Source organism: Crocodylus siamensis, chromosome 1 (genome assembly GCF_052110815.1).
Source record: "Crocodylus siamensis isolate JL-2025a chromosome 1, ASM5211081v1, whole genome shotgun sequence".
NCBI lineage: Eukaryota > Metazoa > Chordata > Crocodylia > Crocodylidae > Crocodylus > Crocodylus siamensis.
In genome coordinates, this window is record NC_143395.1 from 304800087 (window position 1) to 304827134 (window position 27048).

The 27048-nt window shown below is 43.3% G+C and overlaps 1 protein-coding gene across 2 annotated transcripts in view; it reads left to right on the forward strand.

Moving 5' to 3' along the window:
- The window catches only part of GAS6 (growth arrest specific 6), a 62797-nt gene that overhangs the window by 9235 nt on the left and 26514 nt on the right, over positions 1-27048 (forward strand). For both annotated transcript variants that reach the window (XM_090021669.1, XM_090021678.1), the window contains exons 3-7: positions 9563-9587; positions 10290-10352; positions 21002-21124; positions 22570-22692; positions 25409-25534. In XM_090021669.1, coding sequence (XP_089877795.1) covers positions 9563-9587; positions 10290-10352; positions 21002-21124; positions 22570-22692; positions 25409-25534 — 460 coding nt within the window. The remainder of the gene's footprint in view (positions 1-9562; positions 9588-10289; positions 10353-21001; positions 21125-22569; positions 22693-25408; positions 25535-27048) is intronic.

Genomic DNA, 27048 nt, shown 5'->3' on the forward strand with positions numbered 1-27048 from the left:
GTTCTTTGGAGAGAGAGAGGCAGCGAGCTGTTGGGAAGGGCCTCTACCTCTCTCTGCTGGGGAGGAGGCTCTTCTCAGCTAGACTGCCTGACCTGCTCCACCAGGCTTTAAACTAAGCCTGCCGGGGGATTAGGGGACTACCACCACTGCTGGCCCACTGAGTCACCCTTGCAAAGCCAGCAGGCCAAGGCACATAAGGGATCCCACCCCAGCCCGAGCCCTGGAACAAAATGTAGGCAAGGCAAAGGCCCCTAAGGGGACACTTGCGTGTCTATACACAAATGCCAGGAGCCTGGGAAGTAAACAGGAGGAACTTGTTCTCCTGCTAAATGCAAATAACTATGATGTCATTGGGATAATGGAGACCTGGTGGGACTCCACCCGTGACTGGACCATGGGTATAGACAGCTATGCCCTGTACAGGAGGGATCAAGTAGACAAAAGGGGCAGGGGCATACCTGTCTGTCAAGGAAAGCTACGTGTCCCTGGAAGCTGACATTGGCACCCACGGTGGACGACTTGAGAGCCTCTGGGTTAAAATCCATGGGGAACACGGTGCAGGGGATACTGTGGTGGGTGTCTACTACAGACCCCCTACCCAGAGTCAAGACCTTTACTAGGAGTTCACCAGGGAATTGGCTGAGGCCATACAATCCTGATGTATGGTTGTCATGGGAGACTTTAACTACCCAGACATCTGTGGGAGGTGCGCTTGGCCAAATCCAAGCAGTCGCAAAGCTTTCTCTCATATGTGGATGACCTCTATCTGATGCAGGAAGTCTATGGACCAACACGAGGTAAAGTGCTGCTCGACCTCATACTGGCAACCGGGGATGATCTAATTAGCAGTGTAACAATCGAAGGGAAGCTGGGTGACAGCGATCATGAACTGATCACCTTCACCGTCTGCTGTAAAGCTGGCAAGTCAGTCAGTAATACAGAAGTCCTCAACTTCAGGAAAGCTGACTTTGACAAGCTAAGGAGGTTTGTCAGAGAGGCCCTAAAAGACCACAACCCAATGGAGAGGGGAGTTCAGGACAAGTGGTTGCTCCTCAAGGGACCAATCCTGGATGCGCAAGCAAAATCCATCCCATCTTGGAGGAAAGGCAGCAAAAGGGCACAGCACTCCCTTGGCTTTGCAGGGAACTGGCAGACCTCCTGTGTCTTAAAAAGAAAACCTACAAAGGATGGAGGTCTGGAACCACCACCAAGGAGGAATACTCTGCTTTAGTCTGGACTTGCAGAGAGCAAATCAGGAAAGCCAAGGCTGCAATGGAACTCTAGCTAGCTACAAATATCAAGGAAAATAAAAAGTCCTTTTTTAGATATGTGGGGAGCCGGAGGAAAAGCAAGGGCAACACTGGACCCCTGCTAAACCAGATGGGGCAACTGACAACTGATGCCCTGGAAAAAGCAAACTTGCTAAATGGGTGCTGTGTGTCAGTTTTTTACCAGTTCCATGGGATGGCCCTGCCCACTATGGGTCAGGGAGGTCTGAGCGAGAGAGATTTCTTGCCCTCCATCGAAGCTGACCTCATAAAGGAACACCTCAACAGGCTGGATACCTTCAAGTCAGCCGGCCCTAATGGGTTATACCCAAGGGTACTCAGGGAGCTGGCGAGCATCATAGCTCAGCCCCTGACACAGATCTTTGAGAGCTCTTGGCGCTCTGGTTAAGTGCCTGATGATTGGAAGAGGGCCAATGTCTTGCCAATCTTCAAGAAAGGGAGGAAAGTAGATCTGGCAAACTACAGGCCCATCAGCCTGACCTCTATCCTGGGGAAGGTTTTGGAAAAGATTATCAAGGAGGCCATCCTTAACAGGCTAGCTGAAGGCAATATCCTGAGGGGTACCTAGCATGGGTTTGTTGTGGGTACGTCTTGCTTGACCAATCTCATTTCCTTTTATGACCAGGTGACTTATCACCTGGACAAAGGGGAAGAGATCAACATCATATACCTCGACTTTAAAAAAGCCTTTGATCTGGTATCCCATGATCACCTCTTGGCTAAACTGGCTAACTGTGGCCTTGATGTCACCACGATCTGGCTGGGGAACTGGCTCTGCGGTAGGACCCAGAGGGTGGTGGTTGACAGGAGCCAATCATCTTGGTGCGCTGTGACCAGTGGGGTTCCACAAGACTCTGTCCTAGCGCCTGTACTGTTTAACATTTTCATCAGTGATGTGGACATTGGTGTCAGAAGCGGACTGGCCAAGTTCGCCAACAACACCAAACTCTGGGGTAAAGCAGCCACACCTGAGGATAGGAGGGTGATCCAAGTGGATCTGGACAGACTCATGAAATGGGCGGATGAGAACCTGATGGTGTTCAACACCGAAAAATGCAAGGTTCTCCACCTTGGGAGGAAAAACCTGCACCATGCATATAGGCTCGGCAGTGCTACGCTGGTTAGCACTACAGATGAAAGGGACTTGGGAGTCATGATTGACCACAAGATGAACATGAGCCTTCAATGTGATGCTGCGGCTAGTAAAGCGAACAAAACGCTGGGTTGCATCCATAGATGCTTCTCAAGTAAATCCTGGGACATCATTCTCCGCAGCTGGAGTACTGCATCCAGTTTTGGGCTCCACAGTTCAAAAAGGATTCAAAATGGAGAAACTTGAGAGAGTCAAGAGAAGAGCCACATGCATGATCAGAGGTCAGGAAAACAGACCTTATGATGAGAGGCTGAGAGCAATGGGGCTATTCAGCCTAGAAAAGCTCAGGCTCAGGGGTAATCTGATGGCCACCTATAAGCTTATCAGGGGTGCTCATCAGGATCTGGGGGAATGTCTGTTCACCAGAGCGCCCCAAGGGATGACAAGGTTGAATGGTCAAAAACTCCACTGTGACTGATTCAGGCTGGACATAAGAAAGAACTTCACTGTCTGAGCCCCCAAGATTTGGAACAGACTGCCACCTGAGGCGGTTCAAGTGCCCACTTTGAACGCCTTCAAAACACATTTGGATGCTTATCTTGCTGGGATCCTATGATCCTTGCTGATTTCCTGCCCCTGGGGCAGGGGGCTGGACTTGATGATCCTCCAGGGTCCCTTCCAGCCCAAATGTCTATGAAATCTATGAAAACCCTAATTAAATCCATAGCAAGAAAGTACTAGATGTTTCAAGTATACAAGGAAGCCAAATAAATTTACTTGGCTTGTTGTGTTGACTTGATGGCTCTGCAAGGAACATTGATCCTGTTCTGGGAAAACATAATGCTTGAGACAGAGGCTAATACAAGACCAATGTTATTTTGTTGTGTTTTATTTCAGGAGGGTTAAAAATAGCTTGACAAAGTGGAGCTAAAAAGGAAACCTGGTTTGTTCCCTTTTACCATTTTGTTTTTGTTTTTAATAATGTCTGACGGAACCCAGACAAAAATTTTTGGATTTTTTCCCGTTTTTTTTGTTTTAACATTGGAAATGAGATGTCATCTGTTGTGGACAGCTAAGTGACCACATCGTTAGTGGAAAAAATATTTAAATAATTACGATTACCAACATGGCTTAAGCAGATTTTCTGGTGTTAACATTTCTTCTTAGTATAGATGAATTCTCATCAGCCTCTCGAAGACTTTCAGTGTGTTGTTGAATAGACCCAGCTCTGATCAGGGTTATATGATATGATGCTAAATAAAACAAGCAGAAGCAGATGGCAACCAACTAGGCTAGAGCTTCCAACATTTCTGAATTAATTTAAGCAACAGTGGGAAAAATTCACTGGTGTAGACGGGGTCTTTTGTTATGCTTTCAGAGCAGCTATTTAGAAACTGTGTCTCACATAGGACTGCTGAGTTGGTGTTCTTCCATCTTCTCTAAAAATATGGCAGAATGAGCATTGGTTTATAAGCTGTAATACTAACTGAGTTTGACCGGCAGATGGGGGTAAATATACCGAAATAAAAATACCAAATTCCTTGTAAGCATTGTTTTAATGCCGAATGTTGGAAACAGAAAATAGAAATGCATTGTATCAAAAGACTAACTTCTAAAAAAGGAAAGTAGTTTGGTTTATTTAAAGGCCTGTTTCTTATCTCCTGGACAGTGAAGAAAAAGTCTTTCTCTTGAGTAGAATGGAACAATGTAAGCAGGAGCTTGTCTGAAAAGACGGGTGCTGTGATACAGTTTCCAGTTCACTTAAGGGGTGGAGATTTGGATCGTATGAGGCTTCTCCTGGTCTTTCTCCTCTATCCAAGATTTTTGTTATGTCATCTTTTGGGAGCACATTCTACATTGTGTCTGATTTTTATTTATAGTTGGCATAGACAAGACTGGATGCTGCTGGTTATATTACACCATTCTTGGAAAGGAAAGAACTGGGTTGAATGACATGTAGGATTCAGGATCAGTGAGAAACTGTATCCAGTAGGAAGAAGCAAGGTTGGAAATGAAGCAGAAAGCATTAATTTCTGTGTTGATGGGTATAGGTATAGAGGTTCAGAATTGTCCCAACCAGCACTGATGTAGGTCAACACCTGTTTCCTCCATGGGCTGGAACATGTTGCCTTCTCATGTGCAGTGTGATGTTACTGCTGTATGGAATAGTTGCAATGACTGGTGAGATCAACTGTATAACTGTTCAAGGGCTTGGCTGGAAAATGTTTATGTCTAACTCCATTTGTGTATAATATTATGTAAATAAAGCCCACAGCTTGGATCTTCTTCCTAAACATTATTGTAAAAGCAAACCCAAGGGAAAGGAGTTGACAGCATGTCAGTGCTAATTTCTTTTCCTCAAACCTTGAGCTAAAAACTAACAAACACAACTAAGGCTGTAATTCTGTGGTAAGTTTTTTTTCTACCACAGTGGTCACAAAAAAGATTAACTAATAACCTGTTGTCTTTTGATGCTCTAAATTACGGTGTGACCTTCTGGATAGCAAGACGTTCAGCAGCCTAATGTTTAACTTCAACTAGTTTGAGACTAAACAATGTATGAAGGGCTCGTCTTTTGTTGTATATTTCTATATTCTGGGTGTATTAATAATTCTGTTTTGGTTCTTGTAAAAACCTGAAACTGGAATGGAAATCTCTTGTTTCATGTTATATTTTTTTCTTTTAAAGTGGGGGAAGAAAAGGGGAAGTGCCCTTTGAAGAGTCGGAGAGGTGAAACCCCTCTTGGGGTTTGCCACTGAAACCCTCAGGAACTGGAGGGCTCTGGGAGATAAAAATCTTTTGAATAGAATGAAATCAACCAAATGTCACCACATGGACTAGAGCAGTGAAACTACTGTGGACTACAACTGTTCTCAACCAGGATGCATTGAGATTCTTTCAAGGGTGTCAGGGAGTGCCACACAGTGTTAACGTAGTTAGGTGTACGCACATGATCCACAATATAAATCCAGAGATTTCAAATAGCACAATCCATAGCATTAAAAACATACTGACCTGTTTTTAGAGATGCACCAGTGCATTGGTCCGTATCATATTCGCCCCAATAAAAGGAAAATTGACATTATTGGCAGTTGGCTTTTTTTGGCTGATGTGGCCGATTTAATGTTGCCAATAAATGCTGCGTGCATGCATGCAGCTGCAGCATGCACGCAGCTAACCCAGGAGCTTGAAGAACAGTGTCCAGCTGGTAAGTCTTTTGGGGGGACAGGGGTGAGGAGGGATGGGAAGGGGTGTAGGAAGGACAGATCGAGACCCCCACAGTGAGAGAGGAGGGGAGGTGGGGCAAGCACTGCCCAGGTGGGACGGAGCATGGGGTGGAGATGTGAGTGGCTTGTGCTGGAAGTGGGGGGCAGTTACTGCCCCTGCTTACCCGCCACAGGGGAGGTGTGGGACATGTGCCCCCCTGATCTACGCACAGGGTGAGGGCGGGCTGCTGTTGTGGGCTAGGTCTGGGCATGGTGCCAGGTCCCTCCCAGTGAGGAGGGGTTGTTTGGAGCTGCATTTGGGGTAGGTAGCAGTGGTGCTTTGAAGCTTTAACAATGAAAGCTACTAGGGGTGCACCGATAAAGATTTGCTTGTCCAGTACTGGTAGCCGATTATTAACCAGCCATATTGGCCAATACCAATCCAATAACCGATGTACAGAAATGCAGGCAGGAAGCATGGAGAGCAGCTCCCTGCAGGTAAGTCTGTGGAAGGGAAGGGGCATGGGGGTGCAGATCAAGGTCCCCATGGTGAGGGAGGGAGTGGGGAAGGGATAGGGGCTGGGGCTGAGGGTACTGTCCAGCCAGGGCAGTAAATGGGACCCAGGGCTGGGGCAGGGGGTGGGACATTGCTGCTGGAGGCTTATCCAGGGAATCAGTGTCCTGGTGCTTAAAAATGGTGGCAGGAGCGCTTGATCTAAAGCTCGTTGAATGAGCTTTAGTTCAGACGCTGCCAGCACCATTTTTAATCATGGGGATGCTTTTAATTGGAGCTGAGCACGGTAAAGGTGTCTGTGGGCTGCTCACTGTGGGCTTGGGATTCTGTGTCCTGTGGCCTTTGCCCTGGGGGCCCTGCGCCAGCCACACACTCCCTGCCTGCTCGGCAGTGCAAGGCACAACTCATTGCCCCTGCAGCTGCCAGGTGGGCAGGGGACGCATGGCCTGCATGGGGCTCCTGAGGGAAAGGCAGCAGACTGAAGATCCCTGAGCCCACAGTGAGCAGTCTGCATCTGCCCCGCGCACCCATCTGGGGTGGGCACATGCCCCCACCCCCATGCCTCCCTGGGGGATGCACACAGTAGCAGAGAACCTCCTCCTGTCACCTCCCACAGCTCCATCCTGCTCCCCACTCCACCCTGGGTCCCATTTACTCCTGTAGTTGGGCAGCACCCCCAGCCCCTGCCCCTGTCCTTCCCTCCCTCACTGTGGGAGCCTCGATCTGCCTCCTGCCTCCCTCCTGCCACCCTTTCCTTCCACAGACTTAGCTGCAGGGAGCTGCTTTTCACACTGCCCAGCTGCATTCCTGGCCACGTGCATGTGTACAGATGTGCTTGCATGAGGTGTCCAGAGGCCCTGGCCAGAAGGCATATTATATTTATTGGTGTACATTATCGGCTGCACTAGGCAAAAAAAGCCAATAGCTGATAATGTTGATTTTTCCTTTTATCAGTCCCAATCTAATATACAACCAATATATTGGTGCACCTCTAAAAACTACTAATCGGGACTTCTGCAAAATAATATTGATTTCCTTCAGTAAAACTAGGAAGTTTGTCTTCATTCTAGGCAGTTCTTTAGTTGCAGCTGAAGGACCACAAGCTCTCTGTAAGCCTGCAGCAGTGGAGATTTATTGGAGAGAAAGTGCCAGTTTCAGCTCAGCTCTCATTAGTTCTTTTTGTCATAGCTTAGAATTAAACGAGTTGAATAAAAAGTTAAAGGGTCATGAGTAAGTCACATTAGTACCTAGGGTTAGCCTTGTTTTTATTTAACACAATATTTTTAGTGGCAAAGGATGAATTGTACAAATAGATTTCCTACTGGGCAATAATTACTGGTTATTTCTGTTATGATGAACAGAGGAGTCTGGCATGAAATATACAACTGAAACATTGGAGGGACAGAAGGAAAAAAGGGATTAAAATGATATTTATAGTTTGCAATTGAAATTAGTTGTATGTACTGTGTGCCTCCAGAATTGCAGTTCATGGTGAAAAATGCCATACCAGTTCCACTCTCAGAAACAGCAACAACAGTTATAATTTTGTATAAAGACTCAGTAAGCTGCTCAATTTTACCTCAGGTGTATGATAGGAAAGTTATGTCTGTGAACAAATTGGCTAAGTCATTTTAAATGAGAAATTAGATTGAGATCAAAATGACTATACTTTCCCAATATACTTCATCATTACTAGTAAGTATGTTGAGTGTATTTTTCACATTTACAACCTAAGTTATTATGGATTTAAGTCTGCTATAGGAAGAGGCTTGGTGTGAAAAAAATGCAGCTTTGGTTCCTTCATACTCATTTAAAATTTCAGTTTTGCCAACAGTTGGATTACATTGGTCTTGATTGTACCATTTCGCATTGCTGTATTTTCCACAAAAAAAAAAGGAAAGGATTTAAAAAGAACAGTGGAGCATTTTATTCCATCCATCCGTCCATCCATCCATGATTCATTTAGTGACTTTAGGTAAACCCAGCCAAGTGCTCTTTGGAGTACCTAAGCTGTTTATATTTACCTCTCTTTTCACAGTCTTTGCTTTGTTTTCCAAAACTTTGCTTTTGTACACTATGCCTGAGAAACTGTAAAACAGCAGAAAAACAAGGAAGCTTGATCCAAATACCAGTAATAAGGACTAGCTTCTGAGCTCATCATTTAGCATTTACTCAGCCAAATTTCCAGCAGTTTCAGTATGTATATGATCAGTCAAGCTCATGTGGCTGTGTTTTAGCAAAAGCAGTATGTTTGCCAAAACTTGATGATTTTTACTTTCTGTCCCCTGTTTCTCCCCCGCTCTTCCTCCAGGAATATAGTAGTTCAGGTTACATGACCTTGTTGGCTAATTGATTGTGTTGGTGACCATGATATGACTTCTTTATGACTGTGTATGCATGTGTGCACACACGTAGAAGTGTTTTCTCACATTCATATCTGAAATAGGAGGAGGATAAAAGAGTTGTTGATGATTAGATATTTCTGTCCCCCAAACAAATTTGTCATCCCCACCTTACTGCAAATAATGGTATTATACAGAAGAATTTCAAGTAAAGAATGACAGTTATAGGTGTGATAATGTGATTAGCCAGGGAATAGCCTGCTTAAGCTAGAACCAAATTTAAAACCTTGAAGTATCCTTATTTTTTCCTGTATCATCTAACCCCTGTTCATCTTAATTTTAGCAATATGGATGTTAGTAATAGAAATTGTAACAATGTTAAGCACAGTATAATGATGGAAAAGGGATCTTTTCTGTAAGCAACTTTTGTCTGCTGTTTCTAGGACCTCTGAAGGCGATTTGTGGCCTATATGAAGAGTGTATTGTGAAGACGTGTTTGACCTCTAAATCCTCTAGTTTTGAACTCTGCTTTCTCCCTCGCATACTGGCAGTGTTCCTTTCCCAGTTTGATATTGCTAGCTATATAAATTACTGAGCAGTTTTGCCAGGGATTTACTTCATAGCAGTAGTGTTGCTCCTCTTTTTAGAGGCAAAGGCAAAATTTATTGGTTAAAAAGCTATGGTGGTTTTGCTGCTGTAGCAAGTGTGAGGCAAGGGGAGAAACTAAATGATTCTGTACTTCTTCCCTCTGGTTTTTATCCCCAGATTCCTATTATTTCCTCTACCTCCTGCCATGATCGGCATCTTTACCTCTTGGATAGAGGGTAAGTGGCCTCCTGTTCAGTCACTGACAGTACCACTTCGTAAGTCAGCTGTCAAAAAAATCATTTGAGACTGCAGCCAGCATTTCTTTCCTGTCCTTCAGACTCGGCATGTCACTTCAATGATATTCTTTTTCTATTGGCCCAGAATGAAAGCAGTATAAAGATCTGTGTTCAGATCTTGTGCAAACGCCATATGAGACTACCAGACTAGCATTAGTAGTTAAATATTAGTAACATCAGTAAAAAAAAAAAATGTTATTCCAATAAATGTTTGCTTTTTTCTTTCTTCTACAGGAATATTTTTACCCGAAATACTTGGGTGAGTGCAGTTATTACTTTCATTTTTTTTGGCAGTTCTGATGTGTGCCTAACATTAGAACCGGGGACAGCCAAAGCCTTCTCAAATGAATATAATAGAGATTCTATAGTAATTACCATGTATTGTGTATCTTTTTCCTGAGGTAGAGCTAAGTGTTTTGTATATGCACTATTAAGGGTGCATATTTTTATTTCTATCCTCTGTATAATTACTCACACAGCATTTTACATATTATATTACAGATGTATATTAAAATGTGTGTGTAATGCTACATTTATTTTTGTAGCTTTACATCATTGCTGTGTAACTTGCAGTCTCCTAAAATGGACACACTTTTATTTAGTTGGCTTTAAATGTATTTTAAATAAATGAATTAGCTTGCAGATCCATCGCTCTTTATATTCTGTGCATCATTGTCAATATTCAGCATATATTTGGTATTTGCACTTGGCATTTACTATTCAAGATTACAAATGTTAGCACTTAGAATACTCCAGGTGCCTTTTAGGGTCTTCTGTTTAGTAGGTAAGATTTTTAGTAACTATTAACATCGATTTAGCACCATAATAGCATATTGTAGAGTGATCCTATTGTGCATCAACACCCCCAAACCTGGCTTGACATCATCAGGCTACATATTAGTTTACACATTGTGATAACTGGCATGTAATAATAATAATAATTTCATTTTCTATCCTTCAGCTTGTATTCAGAAATATGGGTCACCGTATACAAGGAGTCCAGATTTCCTTACATGCGTTCATAGTAAGCATCTTTCATATTGTCTATTGCAATTAAACATAAATGTCATTGTGTTTGAGGAGGTGAGGGCACCTCAGTCATCTCCATCTTTAGTGCCTCCTTTCCCACATACTTTAGTTAAGATCTTGTGTTACCTGTGCCACATTTCCATCTGAATAACCAACTGACACTGTTTGGGGACCTTTTAATTTGTCTACTTCATCATCATCCAAATATCTTCCAGTGTGTAATTGTGCCAGGCATTCCTCCTTCTCTCCCCCATTCCCAAAGGGTTGAGCAATCTGGGAAATGAGGGACTATACAACCAGGATTTACTTTGAGCTTGGCTCTTCATTTTTCTTTTTCCCTGCTCTTTGAAAACACATGTTAAAGCTTATTGTAGTGGAGCACTAGGGTGCTCGCTACTAGTAATGGCGATGCGGGCTTAGCTGTCTGTCAACAGGGCAGCACAGCTGGCGGTTGCCAGGGCGACGGATTGGGTCAGTTGACCAGGAGGGGGCAGGGCTTGGCCTTTATAACCAGACAGGCCAAGACCAGACTTAGTTCCCCTCTGGCAGCCCAAGGAGCAGGAGCTCTGCTGCCGCAGAGCAGAGCCGAGCCGAGTGGATGAGAGTTAAGCAGAGCAGCCAGAGTGCTCCAGCATTCGTATAATGATGGGAGGGGGTGAAGAGAACCTTGGTAGAGAGGTGAGGGAGCGCCTAGGAGGCGCACAGTTTAGGTTATAGCCAGGCAGCTTCTTTTGGGTTGTAGCTGGTTGGCTCAGGGCTTTATGTTGCTAGTTTGTTATCATTACACCGGAGGACCGGGTGAGGCTGTAGGGGAAGGAAGAGGCCTCATTAGGAGCTCCCCAGTAAGGTGGGGGTACTCCCAGCGCAGTAAAGAGCGCTGCGTTTCAGGGTGGCCAGACCCCAACCCCAGTGGGAATGACTATCGGGATAATTAGCATGGTAGAAAGCGCTGCATGTGGGGGTGTCCCGACCCCAACCCCAGTAGGGGTGGCTAGCGGGATAATTTCAGGGGAGCAACCCAAGAGTGTGGGGGTTCCTGGGGACCCCAGCTCTGCGGGGCGGTATTTTATGAGGAGCGCAGGACAGGCCCCAGAGGGGGCAAGAGACCCCAGTGAGGGGAACTTACTGCGGGAGGTGGGTGACGAAACCCCAGCAGGGTAGCACCTGTGGGGAAGCGCGCGGTGACCGCGGAGAAGCCCAGTCGGGGCGAAAACGTGGGGAGCGCGGAGACAAACTCTACGGGGGGGGGACCCACGGTGACTGTGGTGAGACAGACCCTAGTGGGGAACTACCTATTTGGGAGAAGCCCCAGCAGGGGCGAACTTATTGAGAAGCCCAGCAGGGCGAGTGTATAGACAAGCCCAGAGGGGCGAGCTTAGCGAGGAACTTAAAGGAGCAAGCATAGTGAGCCGGCCTGAATGGGCTAGCGAATACAAGGGAACCGGTAAAAGGGCGCGAGTTGCGTGACAAGCTCGGGAGCGCCAGTAAGGGCACTGGTTGCATGACAAGCCCAGGGGCGTTAACCAGGACGCTGCTTGAGTGACAAGGCCAGAGCACCTGCGGGAGGCGCCAGTTGCGTGACAAGCTCGGGAGTGCCAGTAAGGGTGCTGGTTGCATGACAAGCCCAGGGGCGTTAGCCAGGACGCCGGTTGAGTGACAAGGCCAGAGTGCCTACCGGAGGCGCCAGTTGCGTGGCAAGCCCAAGAGCGCCAGTCAAGGTGCAGAGAGTAAACTGACCAGTCAACGTCCGGTACATCTGCGAGGCTTGTGGCGTGCTAAAGGGGAGGTTGGAGGCACGTGTAGCCCATAAGGCTGGGGTGCACCGGGTCACCCCTCGTAGAATAGGGGCCAGGATGAACAGAACACCGTGGCATAGGGAACAGTAAGGCAGCCTCCCTTAAAAGATACGTAACACCAAGACATGGCGGGCAAGACTGAGGGTGCTAAACAGTTAACTTGGCGCGGTAGGGGGCGCTTGGGAGATCACGGCCGCTCCTAGGGCCCACTCCGTGACACTTATCTCTGCCATTGAGTGACTACCTATTAAGAACTGCCTTTGAAACTGAAGCTTACGGGGGACTTTGGTGACTTGCTATGCTGCCTGGGGTGAATTTCAGTTACCATGTGAAATTTCTCTAGTGTATGAAAAGCTTTCAAATCAGGCCTGAACATTTGTAAGTAAAATGGTAGCTTTCCTCACAGTGAGCCCTACAGATCTGACTTGGAGCTGCTTTGAAAGTCAAGCTGGATTCTTTCTGGCTTGTAAATTTCTTATCAATAAATATTCTGTGATTTTAATTTAATCACCGATTTGCTAATTCCCACTCTTTCCCCCAGAGCTCTGTAGTGCTGAAAACACAGCATTGCAAATGGATTTTGGCACTGATCTAAGTAGATATGATTCTAAACATGCTTAGGTTTCAAATCAGTTGAGTCAAAAAGCACCACTTAAACGTAGTCACTTCTTTGTTTTTTCTTCTTGCATCATTTTCTTAGCACAATCTAGTTTTATTGGTCATATAGTTATACCAGTTCTAGTTCATTCTCCATCAGAGAGGGAAATGGTCACAACATTACATTTTCAAGTTTAAAATCTGTTAACTTTGGAGCAATTTTTCTAAATAGTTCATAGAGATGCCTTTACTTGAACTCCAGAATTAATAAACAACACTTCAAGATCTGGCCTCACATAAAGCAGCAACATGATTTATAGATTGTAAAGGAATTATCTGAATTATTGGTTAAATGTTTTAGAAATATTAAGATGGTGGGTGCTAATTGTAATTAAGGCCTTAATGAGAGCTGAATAAGAACTTGAGGGTTTACCCCACTGTAGATATAGAGCACCGTCAGTATTTATCTTCTCTTGGTAAAACCTTTAAAATAGGAAGAAGGAAGGATAGAGGTGTATTTTATAGACTAATGGAATCAGAGATGCATAAGCTTTTTAAATTTTAAAGTAGGGAGCCAGCCATTCCTTGAGTACACAGGGTGAGTAAAGAAGGGCATAGAAGGAGCCCTTTCCCCTTGTACCTTCTCAGAAGTGTATTTTGTAATTTCTGTCTTTAGGCTTACTTGAAGACAGTGTTTCCATTGGTCTTATATGACTAGTCTGCCAAAGGGCTGTGGAGCAGGGGTGTCAGGCTCATGTGGAATTGCATGGGAGTGGTTCATGGCTGAACTGGGCCCACAGACCAGCGCTGCATGCCAGATCCAGAGTGTGGGGGCAGTCTGGTATAGGCACCAGGTGCATCATGTGTCCTGGATAAGCTGGAGCAAGCTCTGTGTGCAGTGCGCATCCTAGATTGGTCTGCTATGGGTGCCACATGTAGTGTGCATCCTAGACCAGCCCCACCATGTGCAGCATGCATCCAAGAGCAGTTGTGCGCTATGTGCATCCACCCCAACCTTGAGCATCATGTGAAGGGTGTAGGGCATACATCTTGTGCTGTGTGGATCCACTCTGAGGCCCACAGGCAGCCCTGCAGGCCAGTTGATAGGGCTCCATGAGCTGGATTTGGCCCACAGGCTGTATTTTTTACACCCTACCGTAGAGGGTTGTGCCAGTGGGATGCACTTGAGTGTAAAACTGCTTGATGGTGTCATTTTCCTCTCCAAACAAAGTAGCAGAAGTCTTATTAATCTATCAGACCAAATGCCTAACAAGATTCAATGGGTACAGAGTCCTGCTAGACAAACTCCTACTGGAAATGAATTAGTAATTGCCAATTGTAAGGGTAATCTATCACTATGGTAGTTTACCAAGGAATGTAGGGGTTTGCTACCATTTGAAATTTAAATTGGATCTCTAGATTGGCAGTTCCACCAGAATTTCTAAACTTGACACTGGAATTGCTGGGTAAATTATGTGGCTTGTGTTAGATATTAGTCAAACAGGATTATAAAGCAATACCTTCTGGCTTTTCACTTAGTTATTTAATACCAATGAGATAGGTGAACAATGTTATTTTTGTAACTAGACAAGTTGTCTGTGTAGTTTTAGTCAACTTGTTTCATAAACATCAGCAGATAAACTAGGAGCAAGTGGTGGTGAATGGCAAAAGTAATCACTGCATTAGGACTCTGAAATGGAACTGGAACTGTTGTGCTCCAAGTCATATTTAAGGATTAAGGCATGGTATTATGGGTATGAGTAAAGTGAGAATCCTTACCTAAATCAATGAAGAGAAAGGCTCCATAAGCCATATTCTCTTTGCTGAAGTCAGTGGAAATAAGCTTTTGTGAAATCCAGCAGGAGATCATCATTAGATGCGGTGTTATGAATACATATGCACACATGCGGGAAGAGGAGTATAACATTTGGCACATTGTTGGCCTTATACAAATAATAAAATGGTTTGTCCTTCCATCCTCAGTGGTTTTGGATATGTTTGATTGCAGAGGAGTGGGATAAATGCAGAGACTGAGGGCTCACAGGTAATCTTGGCCCTAATCCTTCCTGCTTGTTTTGGCCATTGGGCTTTGGCTAGCATTACAGGGTGTGCAGGACTAGGTAAGGCTTCTTTAAGGAAAGTTAAGTCTGCCGCACATCTACTGTAGTCTGCATAGAAAAGGGATGTGCTGGTGAGAGCTGCTGTTTCCTGGCTCCTCTCTCTGGTCCCTGAACCCTCCTGTGAGCCTTGTCAGAAGAGCAGAGATTTTTCAGATTGGGATATTGGCAGGGGTGTATGGACAGCCCATGCATCTGCTCCCACTGCCGCCTGCAGCTTTTCCCTTTGTCCTTTAATGGTTTTGCTCTCTCTTGCCCAGCTGAGGGGGGAACGTTCTTTCCTCTTGCTGGTGGTGACTGGCCTTGGTTATTACCATGAGCCTTTTAACGAGGGTCACATGTAAATGCTTTTTTTAGAGTGATTTTTTTTTTTTTTAAGACATGGGTTTCAGGGCTGTCTATGAAATACATTTTTTTTTTTTTGGCAGCAGGCAAGTCACATTCCATTCCTGAACAGTCCTTTAGTCCACTGTTTCTCAACCCATGGGTCGCAAGAATAGATGAAAGGGTGACAAACTTTAAAAATGGATTGTCCTTTGAAGGAGAAAAACATGGGAAACCATGGCTTTTCCTTTGCAGGCTGCCCATACACACCCATCTCCTACCCCACCACGTACTAGGGGGCTGGCTTCTTGGGGATGGGGGGCAGTGGGTTGGGAGTGAGGGGCACTTGGGTGGGACTGGCCATCAGTGTTTACAAATGGGTCCTGGTACAAAAAAGGTTGAGAACCACTGCCTTAGTCTCTTTCTCCCCTGCCCACCAGTCAACCCCTGCTGTGGTCCAAGCTCAGTTCTTGTTTTATCTATAGCTTGGTTCTAACTAGAGGCTGAAGATGCTTTAATTATTGAGCAGAAAAAAAGAACTACTAGGATAAATGTGGCCGTTTTTTCAGTAGGGACAGAATTACGGAGATTAGGAGGGTAAATACTATCGACTGCATTGGTTTTCTCTCCTTTAGAGCTATTCTCAGAGCTGTTTTCTAATTCTTCCCTCTTTCCCCCCCACCGGTCAATATACTATATTCAGTAACAGACACTACCTGGGGCTACCTTTTCCTATCAACCTTCAGTCCACCTCAAGCGTAATGGAGTCTTTCTTATAGGCAGGATCACAGTTGACTGGTATGTTTATGACTTACTATGTTCCTTTAAACGTGTTCCAGGGAGGGAAGGGGGGAATTCTTCATGTCCTTCACTGCATAAATAAAAAACAAGTACAGAACTATTGTTATGAGTAAATTGGATAAATGGCAGCTGTAAAGCTGGCTATCTTTTTTTCTGGGTACAACTCCATGGCCATAAAATTTAGAAGTATTGTATGTAATAATGGTTTAAAAGGTACACATATGTCCATTATGGGGTGTGTTAGTGAGAGCTGTGGAGTAGAAACTTAGATTTTTATTGTTTCCTGGTTGCTAAAAATGAAATGGTATCTTCTTTTTTTCCTTCCATTTTTATGCTTAATATAGTGCTGGGCTTTACTGAAGTGCAAAATTTGTTGTTTATTTCTGTCCTACCATGTCTAAGATGTTTATTAGCTAGTAGCCAAAGACAATGATGTGCTGCAATAAGTATTTCATAAATGCATCAAAGGGATTTAATTTTTTTTGTCATTAGAAGTATTTTATTAAAGTTTTCAGATGGTCAGTGGAGGCATACTTTCAGGCTCAATGAGGAAGACGAGAAATACAGATACGTAATTCTGACAAAAGATAGCATTCACTTATTCTGAAGTATCAAACACAAAGCCTTCACTCCTCCATAGCTAAGAACTGTAATCAGGCCGGTAATCAAAGCACAGACTACATAGGGGGCATGTTTCAAAAAATAATTGTCAGGGAATGATCTAGGTACTTTTCTCATCAGAATCCAGTGCATGAAAAACCCTTCCATTTTCTCCTTTTAATGTGTGTATTCATTCTCTGAGTGCATGCAGATATTGTGATTGCACTGAGAGAGAGTGAGAGAGAAAATAAAGTAAGGGCAAATACAGTCTTGCAATGAACTTGATTTACAATAGGTGAAAATGTAGTGCCTTTTGTATTAGGGTCTCAGCTAACTAATTGCAATGGAAGAAGTATTCAGCCAATGTGATCATTTTTTATGGAGAAAATTGCAAGCGATAATTAATGCAGAAAACAGGATTTTTTTTACTTTTATTACTGTATCATGCAACTAGCTTGCTGTATCTTGGGCAAGTAAAAACGGCCAGATTTTTTCAAAGGGGACTGCTGAGTTCGTGTGACTTGCTTGAGCAACTTAGAATCTGGTTTTAAGTTACCTTTGGTTGGAGGTCCTAATGTGTCAAGTTAAAAGCCCAGTAATCAGTGGTTTTGAAAATAATAGCCTTGATCCAGAGGTCAAATTTAACTGTGTTTGAAATGGTTATAATGATATTTGTTAAAATTCTTTGAATTGCTTTGGTGAAAAGCAAAATGTTAAGTGCAATGTGTGTGCTTTATTGAACGTTATTGCAAGCATTATAACTTCATCATTCCTCCAGTTTAAAAAATAACAAGACTTTTACATTGAACCAGGTTCCTGGCTTAGAATAGCTTATGTTTTTAAGCTGGTCTGTCACAGGTTAAGCGGTTTTGGGTACAGAAGATAGGTGGAAAGAGAACAATTAGGAATCATTTTTAAGGCAATGTCACCAGAGAAGTAGCAATGCAGTAACAATACCTTTTGAAAAAACTTTACTCAAAGTGTATATTGTATTCTTTCATCAAAAATTCTCAAAGGCCTCTATGAAGGGGCTTGTAAGTGATAGAGTAATAGTGCTGAGTATTTTGTCATGTAAACCAATTTGCTTTGGCTGAGTAGGAAAAGTGGGTTTCGGTGCAGTGTGGAGCACTTTTATTACCAGAGCAGAAGTTCTCGCCTTCCGGTCTGATTGAGCTCAGTGGCTTCTGTAGTTCTTTCTTTTAATTGAATCATAAGAAATCTCATGACGTTCAATAAGGACAAGTGCAAATTCTTGCACTTAGGAAATTTGGGTTGAAAGGGACCTCAGAAGGTCATCTAGATCAGCCCCCTGCTCAAAGAAGGACCATCCCCAACTAAATCATCCCAGCCAAGGCTTTGTCTAACCAGGTCTTAAAAACCTCCAAGGATGGAGAGTCCACAACCTCTGTGGGTAACCTGTTCTAGTGTTTTACTACCCTTCTAGTGAGAGAGGTTTTCCTAATATCTAACCTAAACTTCCCTTGCTGCAACTTGAGACCTTTGCTCCTCGTTCTGTCATCTGCCACCACTGAGAACAGTCTAGCTCCATCCTACTTAGAACCCCCTTCATGTAGCTGAAAGCTGCTATTACCTCCCCCCCCCTCCCCCCCCCCCCCCGTAATCTTCTCTTCTCCAGACTAAATAAGCCCAGTTCCATCAGCCTTTTCTCGTATGTGACGTGGCCTCACCAGTGCTGAATACTGCTGAATAGAGGGGAGTAATCACCTCCCTTGATCTGCTGGAAACACTTCTACCAATGCAGCCAAGTATGTTGTTAGCCTTCTTGGCAACAAGGGCACATTGTTGGCTCCTATTCAGCTTCTTGTAACACCCAGGTCCTTTTCTGCAGAGCTGCTGCTCAGCCAGTCAGTCTCCAGCCTGTGCTGGTGCATGGGATTGTTCCACCCTAAGTGCAGGATTTTGCACTTGTCATTATTGCACATCATGGTATTTCTTTTGGTCCAGTCCTCCAATTTGTCTAGGTTTCTCTGAATCCTAACCCAACCCTCTGACATATCTACTTTTTTTTTCTGTTTTTCCTCTGTGTCCTCTTTGCAGTACCATTGGCTCCGCTGGGATCATGCTCAGCTGAAAGCTGCATCTACCTACTGAACTTTAGGAATGGATGTTGTTTAGATAGCTATTGTTGCTCTTTATTTGAATGCTATTTGGGTACACTCTTGCACCAATGGGCTGTATAAGGCAGAAAGCATTTTTTAGTCACTTTCATAAGAGTTTATTGCAACTCAAAGGGGATAAGGAATAGGTGGAATCATAGTTCTGCAACCCTGCCATGCCCATGCACTAGCCAGGTATTTACAGTAGGCTTTATGCTTAGAATGGGGAATGTCTCAAATGCCTCCTAGTATCTTTATCTCCTGCAGATGGTTAATGTTCAGTTTTTAATGGCAGTCATAGATTTCATAGACATTAGAGCTGGAAGAGGCCTCGGAAGATCATCGAGTCCAGCCCCTTGCCCGCCCAAAGGGCAAGAAGTCAGCTGGGGTCATAGAATCACAGCAAGATAAGCATCCAAATATCTCTTGAAGGCATTCAAAGTAGGTGCACCTCTGCTGGCAGGCTATTCCAGACCTTGGGGGCTTGGACAGTAAAGAAGTTCTTCCTTATGTCCAGCCTGAAACTGTCTTGCAGGAGTTTATAACCATTCAACCTTGTCATCCTTTGGGGTGCTCTGGTGAACAATCGTTCCCCCAATCCTGGTGAACACCCCAATAAACTTATAGTGTCATCAGATCACTCCTGAGCCTGCGCTTTTCCAGGCTAAAGAGCCCCATGGCTCTCAGCCTGTCGTCATAAGGTCTGTTTTCCTGACCTGTGATTATACGCATGGCTCTTCTTTGGACTCTCTCAAGCTTCTCCACATCGTTTTTGAATTGTGGAGGCTCAAAACCGGAAATGAAAGGTCTCTGGTGTACCCCAGCCTTTGCTTCTGAGAGAGGGTGTATGAGCAGAGCAGCTCTCTACCTGTGTTGGCCTTTGTTGATGTTGGTTGCCACAGAATGGCCTCTACACTTGTTCCCAACCTGCTGGTGTACAGGAGAAACAGACTTTGAGAAGGGCTAAGGGATATGTAGGTGTGAAGATCAGTAGTACAAGCTCTAGCCTAAGTGGCATAGAGGGGCACCAGCCTTTGAATATATTACAGTAGTCGCAAAGAGGCTGCTAATGGATTTGGTGTGGGTGGATTTCATGCTCAGTTTCTTGCATAGAGCTCTACTGCACAAGTTTTCAGGCCTAGAAGGGTGATTGTCGTTTTGTGAGAATTATTAAATTATAGTTGATACTTTGCTCTGAAACTTCTTCCCAAATTCTGTGAGTGTACTTGTGCACTGAAATATTGTTGACCAGTACAAGTGAGTCAGTTACAAAAGTCAAGCCTGATATCGTTATACATATGCAACTCTCACTGGCATCAGTTGATGATTTGCATGTTGGCAAATGCCAGAATCTGCTATTTGCTAGGCTACGTCCTGCCTTGGCCTGGTAAGAACATTGCAGTTTGTAAGAACCACAAATCACTAGTCTAGTTTACATTATTAGCACATCTTTTTTAACCCATTTCTACCAAAAATACATGTCTATCCAAGGCAGTTTTGAAAGGTGTTTCATATGCAGCCCTTACTAACAACAAACCTATCAACCCTAATGATAACTTCACCCCAGTAGCAATAAATAATAACAACAATAATACTATAACATTGTTTCTTCTCTACTTAACCTCTTCCTGCTCCATGTTTCCTTAAAAGCTTTGGGAAGTGAGGGGAGATTGCTGGGCCAGTTGGTGTTCTCTAAAAGTCGGCAGTTCTGGGCTGGCAAGAAAGGCAGAAATTCCCTCTCATTTTGCATATAGTGAACTCCAGTTTGAGTACTTCTGAGGCAGCATTGAATGGCTCCTGCCACAGAATATTTCAGGCTATTAGTACTACCCATGCTGCCTGTATCTGGTATTCTCATGGGCTTGGAACAGACATTGAATACGTCCTTGTTAAATTGTGCCTGTGTTTGTCCCAGAACAAAAATATCCCAGGACTGGCATGTATGCACATTGCCCTTCTAGTCAGGGCTTAGTGAAGACTGGAGGCACTGCCATTGATTCAATAATGCTTATACAGGGTAACTGTACAAGACATACTTTGCCCCATAGCACAGAGTTACTACCTCTTATCTGGGAAATGGGGAGCCTTTTTTACGATTTATCCTGAGACAGTGGGCATGAACATCTGTACACTTGCACTTTGTCCCAATATAAAATGGTTTACCCTGGGATACATCTGATATCTGTTTGCAGCCATAGTGACTGTTCTTACTAACAGGTCTTGATTCTGACAGAGGTGGAACTATAAGTGATTTCAACATTGTGTTTTATTCTTTTTGTATGCTTAAATCAGATTTACCAAACCAATGTTCTCCTGACCCTTGTCATAAAGAGGGGACTATAAAATGTGAAGATCTAAAGGGTGACTTCTATTGCACATGCAAAGATGGCTGGCAGGGGCGAAAATGTGAAAAAGGTAATTATAGCTGGTTTATTTTGTTACTGACTTCTGATCACTAGGTTGTTAAGGAGAGTTTGTTATGCACAGTATTTTAATGTCTTTCAAAGAATTGCTGCTATTTAGTGCTCTTTTGAATAGTTGCCCCAATACAAAATATAGCCTTCTCCAGTGTCACGCAGTGTACAACTGCCTTAACACTGATTCTGGATTTATAAATCGTTCATATTCCCCACCACCACCCTTAAACTGCTCTCTGTTCTCTATAAATTAGGCGTTTAATATCTCTGAATCATTATGAATATAAATATACATTCACATTAAAAAAAATTGTAGCTATGCTGGCCCCTGGGTGCCTTTACTCTTTTGGAGTCTGATCCCAGTCTTGTTTGGTGTCTGTAATCCTGTGGGACTATTTAAACTAAAACTATTTACTTGTATACAAAATTGTTGGCCCTGTACATGAAAAACCACCTGCAAAGATTTCCTGCATCCTTTATGCTGGGTGTTTGGTTGTAGCTGTTTTGGTCTAAGGACATAGGTAGGCAAAGAACCTTGCCTGCCTGCATGCATTAGGAAACCCAGAGTTTCCTTTTTTGTCACATTGCTGGCTGCCAACATTTAATTAAAGTACTGTCTGAGAGACAGGAGAGTAAAAAGCTCTGATCAACTGAGATCATACTCTGCCAGTTCAAAATCATGCTGACTGAGAACAGGAAATCTAGCTAAGGACCTGAACCTGACTTGCCTGTAGATTTGGTATGAACATTTTATGTAGATGGGCAGTTACTTGCAAATATTTTATTTGAACAGTGAAATTTTAGATATGCTTACCAGTTAATGGTAGCATAATCTTCACATTTCTACAAATATTTCTCAATCAATTCTAGTGTCCTATAGACAAGTATAGAATACAGCAATTGGGTTGGACAGGCAGGATGAAATGCTACCTCCTTTGAAGGCCGTAGCAAAACCCGTCAAACTCAATGGAGCGACAGTGGCACTTAGAGTTTAAGTATTTGAGCATATCTGTTGCACTTGTTTTTTGATAGCAGTAAGACAGTAGTGTGTGGGGGGTTTGATGTTTCAGAATCTCTCTTCCACGGTGTTGAGATCATGCTGGCACTTTGTTTTGGTTACAGTGCTCTCCCTCCCCAAAACAGGCACAGGATGCTGTATCAACATCAGGTTTGCTCCTGCAAACACGGACACATCTGAGTAGCTTTACTCATGGGGATAACCCTGCTGTTGGGGTTGTTGTGCCGCTGACCTTGCTTGCTAAGGAAGACACTCAGTGTAAACAGAATGAAGTAGCTGTGATTTTTGAATCCTAGCAATGTAAATATGAAGCTGTTCCCAAACATGAAAAGTATTCTTCTGTCTCTGGTATTAGTTTCCTCTTTCCTACTTCCAATTCCTGCTGTCACTCATAATAATATCAGTAATACTTTGTTTGTCTCTAGATGTTAATGAATGTGATGTGCAGCATGGGGGCTGTAACCAAGCCTGCCTCAACAAGCCTGGCAGCTACCGTTGTTCATGCTACAATGGCTATGGTCTTCTTAAAGATGGTAAAACATGTGAAGGTAAGAGAAATTAGGTATTTAATATCAAACATTTAGCCAAAACATTTAAGGGCTGTGATTAGCAGTCTTGCATTAAGTGTTATAGTTTTTTGGTTGCAACAAATGTTGCATTCCAGCTGCTAGTCCAAAAGAAAGGTCTAGTCATTGTTTTATTTGCACATAACTGCAGCCCTTTAGGATTTTATTTGGTAGTACAAGCCAGGAGTACATGCCTGGGCATGCTGCTGGTCACACCAGACTACTTTCCAACATCATAACATAGCAGTGATTCACAGAGGATTTGTGGGTTGAATTATGCTAAATTGGTCCAGCTGATCAGCCCTCACATCCTGACACTGAGAGAAGGAGAGAAGGATTGGAAAGAAGAATTGTTATGATTCTTTCCTGTTTTGTTGCACTGATGTATATGAGTCTTTTGTTTTCCTTTCTTTTTCTGTGTTGGGAGGGTGGAGGGGGAGGGAGAGGAGCTTATGTGTTTAATTTTCCCCCCCTGCTTTGGCTACATTCAGGAGGAGAAAGTGCAAAGAATGAAGAGCCATCCTGGAAAAATCTCATTGAAAATTAGCGTCTATAGAAACGCCTTTGTAAATATAGATAGCCAGTTTAGGAAAGAGTGAAGAACAGGATAATGTCCATATGAAACTGTAGGGTGAATTATGACAGCAGAATTTAAATAACATAGGTTCCAACAGCCTTTTTCTGACATGATATGCCTTGTGGTCATTAATGGCCAGATCCTGAGGTCTGTTTATATTATTCAGATAAACAGGCAGATAAAAATATGAAGAGGCCTTTCCAGGTTAATGTGCTGACAAAGAATTTATTTCCCAGACTTGGTGACTATTTGCTCAGTCTATAGGAAGAAACTAGATTGCTGCAGAAGATGTAGAAAAGTAGTCCAAATTCATGCAAAGCACCAATATGTGAATTTCCCCAACCTAAAGTAAATACCAGAATTGTATTTCCAGTATATCCAGTCTAATTGTCATTTCCTAAAGGGATTGGGTAAATTCTTGGAGGATAGAGGCATCAATAGCTACTGAGCATGGGAGTTAGGGATACAGCCTCCGAATTAGAACTTCCTATGCCTTAAATGCTGGAGCTGCAAATGAAAGAGGAACAGTGGAAAAATACCTTGGTCATACTCAGTTCACTTTCCCTTTCAACATCCACTTTCTGCCACTGTGTGATACAGGTTTCTGGGCAAGATGGACCTATGGTCTGCCCCAGTATTTGGCAATTCTTTTGTTCTTATTAAAGAGTGATGAAAAACTGGTCAAAAAAGATTGTCTTGGTTTCCCAAGGTCAGATCTTAATCTGGTGTGCACTGGCATATGCTTATATTGATTTACCCTGACTGAGGATCTGGCCCAAAAAAGTATATTTAGAAGTGGGAAGAACACCATTTGAAAACTACATGTCAGCGCTTGTAGCTTGGAGATGTGTCCCTGGAACAGCCGATACCATCAATGGTAACGGGAATGTTTATCTCTGCTTATTTTTTGCCAGTTTCCTTTTGTGTTTGTAATGAAACACCTGTCCTGCAAAAAATAGTTTACGGTTTGATTGTTTGCTTTTGGGGTTGTTTTTTTTTATTAACACATACTAAAATCCTAGTGTAGACAAAGCAGTTGTAGCTTTAATATATATAAGCAGGCTGAAGTAAACCCTGAACTCTCCTAGTGCTTGCCTAGTTCTGTTAACACATGTTAAAACCATTATTCTTTTGTCCACACTTGGATTTTACTATGTGCTAGCTGAAATGTGGTTAAACTAATAAATTATCTTCCTAGCAAATACAAAACCAAAAAGCTTTGTGCTGCCTCCTAGCGTCACTCCCACAACACACCTTATCCGGGGAGGCTCAATAGCTTCAACTTACATTGACATTAGTAGGTCCATTGATTAAATCTTAGATTATACGTTTTCAATCCGAAGTATATGATTATATGTATATGTAGATGATTATACATTTTCAATCCTTTAGTCAGAATAGCAATCCTGCAATGGGCATTTTGACTTTGGAGTTGTCTTGGTTTATTAAATATGGGCTTCATGTTCCAAATTGAACAAAAGGGAACAAAATATTGCCATAAAAAGTAAGTGTGTAAATGTGGATATATAAGTGACAGGTATCTCAACTTTAAAATGATGAATATTTGACAGATTGCCATTTGACACAGATGTGGGAATTGTTTTCACTAAATGAAATTAATTTGTAGGTGTGTGCACATATATAAGACATCGAAACCATAGACATAAATAACACTAAATATGATGTGGAATTCTCTTTGCCTGACCGGGGGTGAGAAGAGTCCTGTATTTGTTAAAATGTTCTTTGGATTTTAGGTTTTAAAATTATACGTGTTTGGTCAAAAATGAAATCGGCCCTTTACTTCCTGTCTGTGTTCTCTTTCTTTTTTGTTCCATGGTTTGTGGCTCCATGAACTGGGTGTATTTTCTTAGTGTTTTCCCTTTGTTTCACTTTGCATTCTTTTTCCAAGGTAGACTATGGCTTGAAGGAAGACCAGCAGTTGTTCTTTGGAAGCCTGAAGTCACTTCCTTCCTGGCACTGAACAGTTTCAACGTTTATTAAACCAACCCTGTAGACAGATTTTCAAGGATATTCCAAGTTACTTAAGTTGAATATTGGCATGCTTAATACTTGCAAACATTGAAATGATGCTAAACCAAAGTAATTTTGCTTGTTTTGCAGACATAGATGAATGCACGGTGTCAACAGGCATCTGTGGAGAAGCTCGCTGTCAAAATTTAATAAGCTCGTATGAATGTCTCTGTGATGCAGGCTACAAATATGATGAATTAAGAAAGTCTTGTCAAGGTATGATCATGGAAATGCTTTGTAAAAGCACTGTTGCATGCTACTCTTTATTTGGTCTTGTTTTCGATTTGGTTCCTTGTTTAACCACCAGATACCTGTTTGCTTTCAGTGTCTACAAGCAACTCTTATCAGGTTTTCAGTCCTCTTTAATGTCTTAAATAGAACAAAGTAACTGTGATTTCTTGTGTTAATGACAAGCATAGATCTGGCTGGGATCCAGGAGAATCTGGTCATACTGCTGTCTCCATCTGTGGTGTCGGAACAATACAGAGCAGCAGTTGTTGTCTTTTCAAAACCTCCATTTATATTATTTAGCTAGAAGAACTAGGAGACCTGTGTACGCTGGGTCATGTACATCTCTGCTGACTAGACTTTCTGCTGCAAACTTTTGCAACAGAGAGGGTGTTGTAAGCATTCCAGAACTGCGGTTGCCTTGAGCCATTCATCTGAGAAGCTTAATGACAAGAATCACACAAGCTTTACTGAGTGCAGAGTATTTGTTTGTAATGACATACCTGTGGGCCATAAAAATGGCATTTATTTTCTACCTTATTTTTGAAGTGTGTGAGAAAATGCAAAAGGAGGAAAGAAAATAGTGATGAGAAATCCTGGAAGTGCTACCAATGTGTTGTTAGGGTGTGTTTTGTTGTTGTTTTTTGTTAACAAATTATTTATGCAGTTAATTACATTGTTAAGCAATTGTAAGAGGAGTCATATTAACTTAAGCTGGACATGTACGAGCTAGTCAGCACAAGAATAGCAGAATGGGCTCAAAGAAAGGATGTCTGACCCAGTGGGTTAAGTGCAGGCTATGAATGAAAGGTCTAGGCCAGATCAGGAGTCAAAGCTGTGATCCCATTCACTTGGGCAGCAGAACCTGTCTGTGAATCAGATTCCTTATCTGTGAAATGGGGATGATGGAGGTGGTCATATTTCCCTGTTGTACATGGGGGGTGAGGTGTAGTCACTGATTCTTAAGCATGTAGTCATAGAGCTACAGGCAATCCCTGCTTAACGTGGTTCTGCTTACCGTGGTTTGGCTATAGCGCTCATTTAAAATACCTGATTCCACTTAGGACTTAGCACGTTTCGTTTTAATGCTGGGTGCATGGGTGGGGAGAAGTAGCAGCTTTGAGTGAAATGGTGAACGGCGAGGCAGCAGGAGCACAGGCTCTGCTCTAGCACATGATGCTGGAGTGGTTGGCCAGTGGACAGGCGGGGTGGAGTGGTGGTGGTGAGAAGGAGCAGGTGGGAGAGTGCTTGGGGGGCATGAGCATGGAGCCCAGGCTGGTGCCCAGGGCCAGGGCTGGTGGGGCCCAGGGCAGGGGAGCAGGAGTGTGGCGTCTGCTCTGGCACATGGTGCTAGAGCGGCCGGCAGGTGGGCAGGGGGGAGCGGCAGTTAAGAGTACTAAGCAGGGGTTGCCTGTATATGATTAGAAGGGATCTCAAGAGGTCACGTAATCCAGTCCCTTGCTCAAAGCAACAGGATCATCCTTGGGTAAACCATCCCACAC